The following is a 13951-nucleotide window of genomic DNA, read 5'->3' as shown; positions in this document are numbered from 1 at the left end:
TTTTTTTTTTTTTTTTTTTGTCCAAAGAGATTAGATGTTTGGGGGAAAGCAGAATACTAGATATAAATTGACCTTTGAATTCTGAAGTGTGTATGTTGTTAGTGAAACTGCATTTTTTAATAATTCTTTTAATATAAGATGGATTTGTTTTTTAATCGCTTATACAGATAGTTCTTGTTGGAGATCCAAAGCAGTTAGGGCCAGTAATAAGATGTAAATTTGCACAAGCTTTTGGATTAGATGTGTCCTTGCTGGAAAGGATGACATCAAGAGAGATATATCTGAGAGATGAGGATGGTTTTAGTGCCTGTGGAGCATATAATCCTTTGTTGGTGAGTAAAACTACAATTTTAATTAATTTTTTTCATCTAAATCAAATCAGAGAAATTGCGGTTCCTGTGCTCTTTACTTACACCTTTTTGCTCCCTGATATGCATAGTGATGTCTGTCTTGAGCATTAGTTTTCTAGGAAAGCTTTATTTAGAGTATATACTCTGAATAGTAAGGCTGCTGAGCCCACCAGCGTGTTAAAACCCTTCTTTGAAGGGGTTCTCTGTTCTTAAGCAGAACAAATCAAATATGGTCCACAAAGCAGAGTTCTAAATAATGGCCTAAAATTCCCTTCCATTTCCGTTGTCCATATGTGCCGTAACTTCATAACTTAATTTTCCACAAGTAAATGAGTACAACTTCTAAAAAAAGATGAAGTCTCCTCTTTAAAGATTAATTTTACGAACATCATGTTTCAAGAAAGGAAAAAAGAATCAGAGAATCATTTTTTTTGGAAGAGACCTTTAAGATCAAGTCCAGCTGTTCACCCTGCACTGCCAGGGTCCCTAAATCGTGTCCCTCAGCACGACATCCACGTCTTTTAAACTCTTCCAGGGATGGGGACTCCACCATCTCCCTGGGCAGCCTGTTCCAATTCCTGACAACCCTCTCTGTAAAGAAATTTCTCCTAATATCCAAAACTGTTCCTGTTTCTATAACACCTCTTCTTCTCAAGAGAGTGTGCCTGTAGATTAAATGTTTTAAGAAACTGGAGAATCACTAATTCATGTATCACGTGTGTTCAGGGGGATTTTTTCTTTTTTTTTTTCCTTTGGAGAGGAAAGAGATGGTTCTTCAAAAAACTACTTTTATTTATTATTTACTTACAGAAGAACACATCTGCAGTTTTTGCCTTTCATACAGTTCTTCAGCAGCTTTAGAAAAGCTAAACACTAGAGGATAGTAAAGTAGTATCTGCCTGGGAGCTGTGTACTGTGAAGTCTCAATAATTATCAGTTTCAGTTACAGATTTTTGGTTTTGTCTTTGCAGATCACAAAACTCGTGAAGAACTACAGGTCACATCCTGCACTGCTTGCCTTGCCATCTAAATTGTTTTATCATAAGGAGCTAGACGTTTGTGCAGACACCTCAGTAGTAAATTCTTTGTTGCACTGGGGGAAATTGCCCAGGAAGGGATTTCCATTAATTTTTCATGGAATAAGGGTATGTAAAATGCTCATGTAGTGAAAGTATGACTAAGGAAGCCTGATAGAAGTTTGCTGATGTTCTAGATGGGTTTCTTTAGAATGAATTCTAGAAAGGATATGAAAAAATATTAAACTTTCTTTTGCAAATTATGTGACTTCTGGACCATCTGGTTTTAGAAACGATTACTGAAGTTAAGTGCTAGGAATTTGAGCAGCTGCCCACTGAAGTATATTGTGGAGACATTTCAACACAAATTTAAATTTGTAGCAGATTGACCAAGATGGAGCTATAGTCAGCCGCCTTTCGATGGCTTTTGATGAGAGTTTGCTACATTAGAATGAATACAGGCCACTAAAACTAGAGGGTTATTAAGGCTTAAGGAGGCAAAGTGTAAAAATAGTACTTTGGGAAAAAATTTTCTTTGGTATTTCAAGAAATTACTAAAAGTGATAATATCCACTGCTTAGAGACTTGCTTTTGAACACTTCTACCTTGCACAAAAGCAAGATACCAACTTGCCTACACATACCATTCTGAGTTGAGATTTAACTCCTTTGTTGCGCACTTAAGGTAGTGTTGTATAAAATCTCCAGCTTAAATAAATAAATATTAGGTGATACTTTTTCATCAGAAAGGGTTTATAACAAAGAAGATAAATTGTATAAAACATTACATCACTTTTTTTTTGCATTTAGGATATATAATAATAATCTATTACTAAATGTATAGTGACTTCTGCACCTCGTCTTCTTGTTTCCTTTCCCCTACTACAGGGCAGTGAAACACGTGAAGGTCGCAGTCCTTCGTGGTTTAATGCAACTGAGGCAGTTCAAGTAATGCAGTACTGTTGCCAGCTTGCTAAAAATGAAAACACTGCCGTGTCAGTCACTGATATTGGAGTGATTGCACCATATCATAAACAGGTATAACTGATGTCTAAGAACTTTCCAAGTTGCTGTGTTTCATCTTGTGATTTTGCATTGTGGCTGTGTTTATTAAAGCAAAGCAGGGAGATCTGTCTCAAAAGTTCACTGCCGGGTGTCGTATTTTGCAGTGTATTGTCAGTCATTAATGACATTTCCATTGACATCTAAACCTAGAGAAAGACAGCAGGAACAGCATTCTACTCTGTTTGGTTTGTTGTAAAAATCATTAAATTGTTAAGGTGTGATCTGCTTGCACTTTTGGAGGCAGAAGCCGATTTTTCTAGTTGTTGGGAACAAAGAGTGCAAGTCAAGAACTTACTATCCAACAGCTGGAACAGCAATCTGGTTCTGTCACTCTCTGAACTGAGGAGTAGAACAAGAGGGAACTTTAGCCAAGTAGGTCACATGCGACCTTGTTACCGCTTTGAGGAAACTAAAGGAACTGGGATTTCTTTGCTGTCCCATAGTCAGACTTGAAGTTTGTGCTGCCATTTAAACCTGTCGATAATATTGAATGTCAACTTCAAATGCTGTGTTTCCCAGACTTAAATATAAATGGTTTTAAAATTGAAGTATGTGATGCTGCTTTCAATTAAAAAATGAGATTAAATCTTCGTTTTCAGAGAATACTCTGGACAGCGTGCATACTGTTTTTCTTGCTGTTCACATCTCTATTAGTGGCCTTGCATGCCTGGGTTGGGGGAAATGCTGTGAGGTGTGTGGAAAAGACCAACCCCTTTTGAAGAAATCTCACTTGCAAATTAGAGCTCTGCCTGTACTGATCCTATGGGTCTGGCGTATGCACCTGCCCATGTTTGCAGTTACTATTTATGGGCGTGACCCCCCGGCTGGTCCGGGAAGCAGCCCTGTAAGCCTGCTGTCAGTCAGCAGCAGGAGGTGTGCTGTTTAGGAGGAGACAGAGAGGTTGTGTCAATAGGTGATTGGAAAGCCAGCTCATCTCTGGGCAGGACAGTGAACTTGAAACCAATTCAGCCAGAATACGTAAGATAACTTAGAAACTACAAATAGATGTGATAAGGAAGAAACTGCGCAGTTAGTTAGCAGTTAGCACTTAGAAGTTGTGTGTGCAGGGGCTGTAGCCGTCTGCTGCAGTTGTATCTTAATAAAGGCCTTGTGTGCACACATAGATTGTCGTATCGTCCGCCCCGAATATTTGCGACGTATGATTTACCCCTACGCAACTATTTATTTTTCAAATATTCTTATATATAGTATCGAAGTGACTAAACTTCTTATAATCCCTAGAACATTTGACATCATTTAATATCTTTGTCTTTCATCTGCCTATGATGCAAGACATATAATAGCAACGTCTACTTCAAGAAAGTCACCTTGTATTGCAGGCACGCTGGTTAGAAAGTAGTCATTGGCTAATGCTCAGCTTAGCTAGGCGTTATTTATTGGTAAATTTCTTGGAGCACTTAAGGTACAGCCTCCAGGCAGCTTTAGCAGATGGTAATATACTGATCTTGCACATACTAGCATTCCAGCACGGAGACTCCTTGTTCTCTTTCTCTTTTGGGGAGGGTACTTCAAGTCACTTACCACTCTGCTTGATGCAGCTGGCAGGCAAAGGTGGAATCTCCACACAGGCTTCTTGAGGAGCTGGGGAAAACTGCTTGCCCTACCACGTTTGTGGTAAGCATGGCTTTGGATATAATGCACATTGGAAGAAGAGTGTTTATGGACCTGAGTTGTTCTTCTCATTAAAATCTGAATTATTAAAAATCTATTCAATACTTCACCTTCTAAATTGTGTAGTAAGTATCAGCTTCTCAGAAAAAGTTACTGGTTTGTTTTAAAACCTTTCCTAGTGGATGATGGCAGAGCTTGGTGTAGGCATCCCCTGGGACATCTCTGTGTTAAATCACATACTCTTATATGCAGTGTGTTTTCACTTTTGAAGTAATCCATTTGCAAACATAAAAAATTCCTTCAAACAGCTTTTTTTTTTTTTTGGTAGGTGGAAAAAATTAGATTTCTCCTCAGAAGTACTGACTTGGCAGACATTAAAGTTGGCACAGTAGAAGAGTTTCAAGGGCAGGAGTACATGGTTATCATCCTATCAACAGTACGTATATTTGCTGTGGTCCTGTGGAGAGTTCTTGTATGTGTGTAATTCCCTGTGTTTCCTTTTTGATACAGGGCTTTTGAAAATAAGTATTTAAAACCTATGTTTTTGTCAGTCTGTGACAGTATTTGAAAACAAAGCTTATTTTTAAGTGCGCTTTATGGTGTACAGCTGACAACTTCCCAGACACTGATGGTGACTGTGCCTAGAAGCTGAATACCCTTTATGACAGTGTATTTTGCATGGGCAGGAGAGCACTTGGTAGTCTTTCATGATCATCTTGATGCTGCACCTTGAGTGCTGTGTTGCTTGTGTTACAGGAATGTTGGTAATGATGTTTTCTAGGTGCTAGCTTTGATCTGAGGCTATCAAATGCCTTGAACAAAAGGGTTGGAGAAAGAAAAAAACCAGTCCAGGCTATGTTTCTTTTTCAGCAGCACACTAGTCACAGGCCATTATTCTAACAGTAAATCACCTCCTTGATTCAGAGTTGGTTTTGGTTGACTACATCTACATGAATATGAAGGTATAGGGGCATAAACTACATAACTAGAGATTTTTAGATAACCATGAAAATGCAGAGGTACTTAGTTTCACTCAATAATATTGGGTCTTTCAGAAAAGCACTGACAAAAGGGAGCATTCGGGAGGTGTGGGAAGGTGCAGATGTTTGGGAAGATGGTGCTTGTGGAGTTGGTTTGAGTGCATCCCTTGCATTTGACAAAGGAAGAAAGGATTGTGTCACAGTACTGGAAGGGAGTTGCTCGTTTCGAAGCTGGCAGTCCTTGTCTCTCACCTTCTTTTGCAGACTTGATGATCAATATGCTTCAGCAGATGTCTGATTTTTTCTGAAAGATCTTGGTGCATGTTACTGGCCGATGAGACAAAGATACAGTTGTAGTTTTCAGTCAGTTGATTAAAGTGTGGATATCTTGTCTGTAGCAGCTGAGACATCAGGTTTCAGAAGACTGAGGTTTAGCTGAGGTTAGATGCAGGTGTATGCTGGTTCCCTTTCTCTGAAAGGTAGATTCTACTGCAGTGGACACACGCATGTATCCCTGGTATCTGAATTTACATGAATGCCCCAAAAAGGGAAAAACTACAGCAACTTCTTTATGGCCTACTTTTCTGTCCTTTGTCTTCTTGGGCATGTAAGATAGTTTGCTGGGACTCTTGACAGGAGACATTTCCTTGTGCTTCTAAGGAGAAATCCAAATGGAGTTGAGAAGTGCAAGCAATAGCTGATAAGTCAGTTGATAGCTACTGAGGCTTTTGGCAGATGGCATCTTGCTGCTGGAACACGTGATACCAATCCTTTATGTGTTCTGAGACAACATCCATCAAATATGCACTGTTGTAGGCACATGGAGCTCCTGGATAGGAGTAAAGATCTGTGCTGGATCAATAGAAAAGACAGTGGGGAAACTTCAGCAGAAGGCTAACTTCGTACTTTGAACGTCAGCAGGTGATCTGGTTTGGTGTACATGATTGTATTTGTATCAGTCTTCATTGTGGTGGGTATTGCGGGCCTTACACAGCTGTTTTTCTACAGTCTGGAGTTCAGAAATACAAAATAAGGCTGCGTGTTTTTGTTTTTCCCAAATGGCAATGTAGTTTTGGCGCAGTTATTTAAGCGTTTGGAATGTGGAGTTCTTGAGGTATTTGTGACCCAGGATCCCTCAGGGCTCTTCAAGCATGTACAGTACAGGCAGGGCCTGTGTAAGTCTGAGTAATGGCATATAAGGCAAGCTGATCAAAGGAGGAAGTACAGGCCAGGAACGTGTAGCTGAAGATGGAACTGGTACTGGACTACTTTTAACGGGAGTACGTAGGATTTCCAGGAGAGAGGAGGATAAAAGAGCTATGTAAACAACTGAAGCACTGGAAAGCAGGGTGAATGTGGGGGAAGAGGAACACAGTTGTTTTTTGGGGGATTCTTTTGTACTTGAGGAAAGAGTTTGCAGGATTTGCCTGCTTGGTGTTTGGGTTTTTTTGCTGAGGGTGTGGTACTATGCATGCTTGCTTTGTTTTGTGTCATACTATAGCTTCTCTATCCAGCACTGAATCTCTCTTAAAGTAGTTCTAGGTGTGTACTAAGCTTCTGTTCATAAGAGCTTGTTATTTAGGCAATGAAATTTTTCTTTTATCAAAGATGGGTTCAAATATAGATGAAACAGAGGTGAAGATTTAATGAACAATAATGAACAATTAATGAACATTAATGAACAATAGTTGCTTTGGCCGTTTTTTCTAAAGCACACTGGAGAAGACTTGCAGAAAAACGCATTGTGAATTGTCATTCAGTTGTTGGAATTAGAATAACAGCAGCTTTAGCATTTCTTCTACTGAAAAGGTAAAATCACTGGTTTCTAGGAAGCAGTTTTAGTATGTTGTGGGTAGTCTTGATGCTGAAATAAAACTAGTACACTGTTCTCTGGAAATTGCTGAAGTTGCATTAGCAGCTGTTGGAGAATCGACCTTCTGTGGGAAACGCAATGGTGGGAAACAGCTAGATAGCTGAAATGTGGGTTTTGAAGGTAACTCAAGCATTGGTGACGCTAAGCTGTGAATTGCTGCAGTAAGCAAATGTTATGTTAAAGTTGCTTTATCATTATTCTATTTCTAAAACTATCCACAATTACTTCTAGGTGCGATCTCAGGAAGGTTTATTTGGTTATGACAAATCCTGTTTGGGCTTTCTCTCTAACCCAAAGAGATTTAATGTAGCAATCACTAGAGCAAAAGCTTTGCTGATTGTTGTGGGAAATCCTCATGTTCTTGTGAAAGTAAGTTTTGGGTTTATATCTTTGAATTGCATGTGGTATTTGCTACAGTAAATGAATGATTTGGGGGGTTAATCTGATGGGCGAGAACATTGGATTATGTTGAGAATTGGTACACTGTCCTCAGTCTGCATTTGGGAATATCTGAACTCCTCAGGTACCTGTGAAATGGAAATGTCAGGTACCAACAGGGTACACTTGCAAGCACAGACGAAATTGTAATGCTAATCTGGGCATATGGGCTTCTACCTCTTTTTTTTTCTCTAGAAGAGGTCAGAACCTCAGTGCTGAAGTTCTCCAGCAGCCTGCAAGTCCAGTAGGCATGTTCTGAATAACCTTATGTAATCAGATTCTTCAGAAAATGCAGTTGCTTCAGTTTTTAAATGTCAGGCGGTAGAAGTGATTGTTCCCAATTAATAGAACAGTCTGCCAGGGAGGCAGTGTCCTTTTCATCCCATGCATGGTCCTCCCATAGGAATAAGGGGAGCTCTTCTTGCTGTCTGATAAGATGTTATGTCTGATTTCCCAGATAAGAAGGAAAGCATTATCCCAGAAATTGTGTGAATGGAAAGCTTAAACTCTCTCCATCTATCTGCAGCTAATGTCACTGACAGCAGCTGTGGGTACCTTCCTCCCACGTTACACCATGCTTGCACCATTTGTAGAGTTGTGTTTCTGGAAGAGGTCCTATTAAATCTCCTGCATTCATGTGCCATGCTAATTTGTCTGAAGGTTCGCTTAAAGGAGCAACATGATTTAAACTAAACATTAATCTTCTCTTGTAGGATCCCTGTTTTTGTGCGCTGTTAGAATACAGTTTAACAAATAGAGTTTACGTGGGTTGTGACCTGCCTTCGGAGCTCGAACACCTGCAGAAGTGAGTGTCTGGTCTTCACTTTAACCTTGCTACATATGGATCAGTTTACAATATATCTAAAGCTAGGATGATTATATGATTGATACAGCAACCTGTGATCACATAGTAGGATTTGATTTTGCATTCTTAAGTGCTGTAAACATAATAACATGTAATGTAAGCGTATTTTCTGCCACTCCATAAGAAGAGTCTGAGCATTAAATATTAAATAAGAGCTGTTGTTGACTAAGGTATTCTACATATCCCCAAATGATGCATTATCTATTCAATGACCGTAAGGAGTTGGGGGAGGGAAGGAGTGGGGATGCAGGAGAAATTGTTGAGGTGACTGTACTGTAATTAAACAAAGTTGCTTGAAGATGCATTTAAACACCTAGTGTAAATCCTGTAACACGTAATACATTGTTAAAGGGGTATTATCTACTAGATGAAACTTTTTTAATCAAAATTGTCATTCATGGAAAGGTAAGCAAAGGTTTTTATCATATTTTCTTTAATTGACAGGTGTGACTGATTTTTCAGTGTTCAAGATGCATTCGGTCCTCCTCTGCTTTGAAACTAAGACTGCTTAAACAGAAATTCGGTCCTGAGCAAGTCCAGCTCCTTTTGTTCTCCGGGAAAGACACATATTCTGAAATGATCGGATGTTTGTCCATACAAGAACTTTAGTACTTTTTTGAAGAAATGAAAAAGTTGAAATTTAATAGTTTAAAATAGTAGTGGCGACTTAACTCGCTTTTGTGATTAAAATGTGTATGACTTTATGCCTCTGCATAGAACAATATGCCTGTATCCTCTAAGCTTCTGAAGAAAAATATTGATTAGCTTTTCCTTATTCAGTAATTTTTTCAGCTTCTCTATTTTCTCAGAGTTTCGTAGTGCTACCTAAAACTGGACCATGCCAGGGACATAGATGTGTCTTGTGATTTTGTTATGTAAGGGTACACTGTCCTGTGACACAGAGTGGAGAACCCAGAATTGCCTCTCACCTGAACTACACTGTGTGAGTGTATCCAGTCTGAGTCACAGCTGTATTTGAGCAGCACTCTAGACGATTCAGCCCTGGCAGGGTATTATGCTGCTTAAATTGCTTTCTCTCATGACAGGCCAGAGTAGATGGTTTGTATTGTTGCAGTATAATGCTGAAAATACCAGCGTTGATGATGCCATGCCAATATTCTACTTCAAACTCAAGAAGCTGTTTAACTAAGAATCCATCCTAGTTGTTGCTTGTTGAAAGTCCTCTTGATTGAGGATTGCGTTACGACATACCACAACTCACAAACTACTGTTTAGACCTACCACTGCTTAGACTTACTGCCAGCCTTGCTCTTCATCAGTGTGCTCGTGCTTTCTTCAGAGAACAGTGGAAAGATCGTAACAGAGATGGATGGTGCTTACTTCACTGCAAGGTACAATCCAGAACTCCTGATTAGTATTTCCATAACCTCTGCATAGCAAAATAGCAGAAGATTGATTATATTGTGATACTCAGTAGCTACAAGTTAATAATCTTTTAACTGTAATAGTTCGCTTGTTGACATCAGTTTCTGCAAAGGTAAAAACTACTTGACTTAATTTTGCACGTTGTGCTATTGTTACTCCTCAGAAGTCAAATGATAAATGCTTATATCATGCTTGTGTTTAATTTTCCAGAAGAGCTCTTAGTTTAAAGGTCAAACACACTTTTTTGAGGAAAGAAAAAAAGCAATCTTTCCATTGGCAAAATGCAGCTGTTGGATGAGAAACACATACGCTCTTTTCGCTGGTAACTATTCTCGCTGTAACTCACGCTGTCCACAACTAAAATGTGGAATCCTTTTTCCTGAGTTACTAAGAATAGCCATGGACAGTAAAAAGTGCTTCCAGAGGAGTGCCTGTGCCTCACTGAGATGGCTGCATAAAGCAAGCTTGCATTTTGTGTTGGAGAAGGGGGATTTCTATTCCTACTCCTATTGTTTAGCAATTAAAATGACTTTATTTTTCTAACCCTTTCACCTCACCCTGTGTGCTGCTGCTTATTAATGACCGAGAAGCTGTACTGTGTGATATGAAATAATTCTGTCTTCCCTCCTTTCTTGCAATGATCCTCATCTCTTTCTGCCTACCCAGCTGCTACTGAAAACCTTGTTTGAAGGGAGACCTACCCACTGGAATTGTACAGGATTAAACAGTGTTTGCAACTTTAGGACAGTTTCTTTTGGCAGCTCGATGTGCAAGCAGAGCTGGTTGTCCCAAAGGTGTTAGCTTCAATGTTCCAGTCATCTCTTTCATGAAGAGTTATGGCCTGATGGGCTGGAATAAGGAAAAGGGGAGAAACTGGTTTGGGTTCTCGCTGCTGATTAAAATCATCTTTAATTTTTACTGTGACAAAAATTTACATAAATTTCTTTTGGGATATGCAAAGAAAAGAGGATCAGCCACTGCATGCAAAAGGGGACAGAGTGAGTTGATAGTCTTTTTTAGAGGCAGTCTAAGATTCATTCAAACTAAGTCTTACTTTACATGAAAACCATAATCTACAGTTTTTCCAAAATACTAAATTTAAAAAAAAAAAAAAACACCCTCTTCGTCATGGCTGTTTCTGATTTGTTAGTTCTTTGCTGCATTAAGAAATGACAAAATCCAGACAGAGAGCTTCCACCATGTCAGAGGTACATCAAGTCAGAGAACACAGGAACGCTATTACAGATTTTTCTGACTTCCCTCTGAATGTTGTATTAGACATTGTGGGCTTAAGAAAACCAAGAGACTGAGAAGGAGGTAGTCTTTAACGCAGACAATTCCTGAGCCGTTTAGCATAAGCAGTTATGAGTTGCAATTTAAAAAAAAAATACCTTTGCAAGACCAGTCAAGCCATCAGAAAGCCCAGAGGTTTCCTTGCCAGAATCAAAGCAGTACTCAAGTGCACGTTGAACAGGTTCATGTTGTTTTCTCAGTGTGTTTCAAACAACAGCAAAGGTCTGAGAAGTACATTCTGTATTGCTCAACCTTACAGCAGCTCCAAAAGCTGAATTCTGTGCTGTGGCAGCAAGAGTTCCCTCAGTGGGTGGTCTTCGCTTTTGAAAGAAGTACCTTAACTTGTAGGTTAAACTTAACCCAATCTTTAGATCACAAGTAAAAGAAAAGGAATGCACTTTTCATACTGTTTTAGAATACGAAGGCTTTATTAGAGGGGCAGTGCCTCATACCGCTTATTATAGTCTTCTGTGGACTATTTCTAATGTTTTTTAAGTTCCCCTTCAGTGGCTGTTGTCCTTGTGTCCACACTGGCGCAGTGTTGGTCAGGTAACACTAAATCACTGATTGATGCAGGAGTTGCCGAGCAAGTATTTTTATATGTTTCATTTGTTATTTCTGCTAGTTCCACGTTCTTCTAATAACAGCTGTTTAACTGCGCTTTATCTAACAGAAGTTTCATCCCGACCAACCACGTAGCAACACTCTGAAGGTCAAACTGTGGGCCTCTGACATGAGCCTAATTATTCAAGTCGTACCAGCTCAGCAGTTCAGGCTACATGGCTGGCTGGCTGTTGCCCAGTGCCATGCTGACCAGCCTTCACTGATATGCTGTGCTTATTTTTCCAGATAATTCCCTCCTGAAGAATGGACAGTCAGCACCTGAAGGAAAAAAACTGAGGTTGTAGCTACAAACCTGTCTTTCAGCATCTTGCGTCAGTGTGGGGTTGGTTTTTTTTTTCCATAGGGCCCATTATCCCAGTAAGGACATTAGGTCAGTAGGGCAGGAAATAGAATTCAGAGTGTCCAGGCAACAGCACCCACTGTATACTGTCTTCTGCAGCCTTGATTTTATAACATTACAAATGTTTAGTGTTCAGTATGCCCTTCTCTTTTAAATAAAATAGCTCCAAGGTGTCAGGGAGGTTGTGCTGCACATTCTGGAGCTCAGATACCAAAATAATTCTAAATCTTAATAAGAAACAGACTCTTGTAAAAATCAGTATGGGGTTTTGTTGGGGTTTTTTTTGGGTTGGTTTTTTTTTTTGCAACTAACAAAACAGAACATTAGCATTCATTCACAGATTCAGAAACAATTAGTCTTGGTTTTACCAGACTTGTTAAAATTTATGTATTCCAATTATTTAGACAATTGGATTTTCTTTTTTAATAGTCATGGTAAGAAAAATGCAATATGCTTCCAAGCTGTGGGGAAGGGTGTTCTTCCAACACATGGTGAAGAGTCGGAGAGTAAAATAATCCTTTTAAACTGCTTAACTCTGCTTACAGCTTTAAGTGTTGTTATGCTTCAGTATCTCTTTAAAAATATTTTTAAAGTACCGGCTTCTTGAGAATTGCTCTACCAGGGCAGAAGGAAACACTTCCACAGTGGTGTCTCGGAGAAGTACACTGAGTGATGAGGTGATCTGCTGTAGCAGGACAGAAGTCAAACTACGGACCGTGGAATGAACCACTGTATGTAAACAGAGGATGAAGTGCTGTGGAATTTGGAAAGGCTTGGAATTTGTCTCAAAGGCACAAATGAATAGTATGAATAGTTCTAGTCTAGAACTAATAGTTCTTTCAAGGAATACTGATGTGAAGACATAGAAAGTTAGGAGCTGGTAGAGACTGTAGGAAATGGAAGAATACAGTCAGTAAAGGAATAATGGGGAAACAGGTTTTTACTTTATAAGTACACAAAACAAACCAACAAACCCACAAGAATTAGGCATTTTTCTAACCTTTATTTGTTATAGGTATGTATACACTTTTATGTGACTTCTCTTCCTGTTGCCTAACTGGTGTGGAAGTGGGAGTACTGAACAGAAGACACCTGTCTGTCACCTGGTGTGTACACAGCTGGCAGCGTAATGCCTGAGAGCTGTGTTTTCTCCAGATTGTCTAGGCTGCCTCTCCTGCTGATGGAGAAATTACTCTGAAAGGTGCTTTACTTCGTCCTAAAAGGTATCTAGAATATCCCTGAAGGGGCCCGTCCCTCTGTACTGGCTGGAGAGGAAGCCTGGAAACTGAGACAGGACAAGTTCTGCATAACTGACGGTAGCTGAGGGGAAACCTGCCCTAGCTGCTTGCATCCTTCTCCTGGAAGCACACGAGGCAGCCCTTCTGTAAGTTAATAAAAAGCAGCGTGGCTAAGAAGGGACATGACAGTGCTGGGGTAAATGAAATGCTTTGGGGATCACTAACTACTGAAAAGCTGCGATAGTAAAAAATAAATGCTGAGCCATGATGGCAGAGCTCAGTGTCATAAGGAAGTTAACATGAGGAGTTACATGCAGTTGGTATCAAACTAGTCTCATAACAGCAGAGATCATGTGCAGAATAAATCAGGCCTATTTATGTCTCACTAGGTTTGTGATTAAATTTAAATGCATTAAAACCTGGTGCCAAAGACCTTGGTTTATTGGTAAATGCAGAGGGCTATTGATTACAACAGCACTCCTCAAATAACACCACCCACACTGCAAGTCCAGGAGACTTGCATGGATTATCACAGATCACTTTAAAATGAATGAACAGTTAAAAGTGTTTGTGATGCAAAATAAACCTCGGCGTTCAGCAGCTGTTCAAATACATGCCCTTCCTGAGGGGCAGTGCAGGCCCCTGTAGACAGTTCCTGGGCAAAACTTGGGTCCTTTTTCATTTGCTTTTGATACATTTCAGTATGATAGAATTCCATTACGATCTTGAAGGGAAATATTGATGTTTTGCTTTTTACACCTTGGAGTATCAGTCTGTGATTTAGCGTGTCCTGACCAGCATGCGAGGAGAGAAATCTGCATGTGGGTATCTAGCACTACTGATGTATTTCTG

General features: G+C 39.7%; 1 protein-coding gene across 1 annotated transcript in view; it reads left to right on the top strand.

Moving 5' to 3' along the window:
* The window catches only part of MOV10L1 (Mov10 RISC complex RNA helicase like 1), a gene marked incomplete at both ends in the record, with an annotated part of 34349 nt that extends 26191 nt beyond the window's left edge, over window positions 1-8158 (top strand). The window contains 6 exons of the mRNA XM_010135436.1: window positions 168-332; window positions 1322-1495; window positions 2254-2403; window positions 4391-4498; window positions 7147-7284; window positions 8067-8158. Coding sequence (XP_010133738.1) covers window positions 168-332; window positions 1322-1495; window positions 2254-2403; window positions 4391-4498; window positions 7147-7284; window positions 8067-8158 — 827 coding nt within the window. The remainder of the gene's footprint in view (window positions 1-167; window positions 333-1321; window positions 1496-2253; window positions 2404-4390; window positions 4499-7146; window positions 7285-8066) is intronic.
* Between the last annotated feature and the right edge of the window lie 5793 nt (window positions 8159-13951).

The sequence above is a fragment of the Buceros rhinoceros genome, unplaced genomic scaffold (genome assembly GCF_000710305.1).
Source record: "Buceros rhinoceros silvestris isolate BGI_N320 unplaced genomic scaffold, ASM71030v1 scaffold8924, whole genome shotgun sequence".
Classification (NCBI taxonomy): domain Eukaryota; kingdom Metazoa; phylum Chordata; class Aves; order Bucerotiformes; family Bucerotidae; genus Buceros; species Buceros rhinoceros.
The sequence above is the reverse complement of the archived record's forward strand: the minus strand, read 5'-3'. Positions and strand labels throughout refer to the sequence as shown.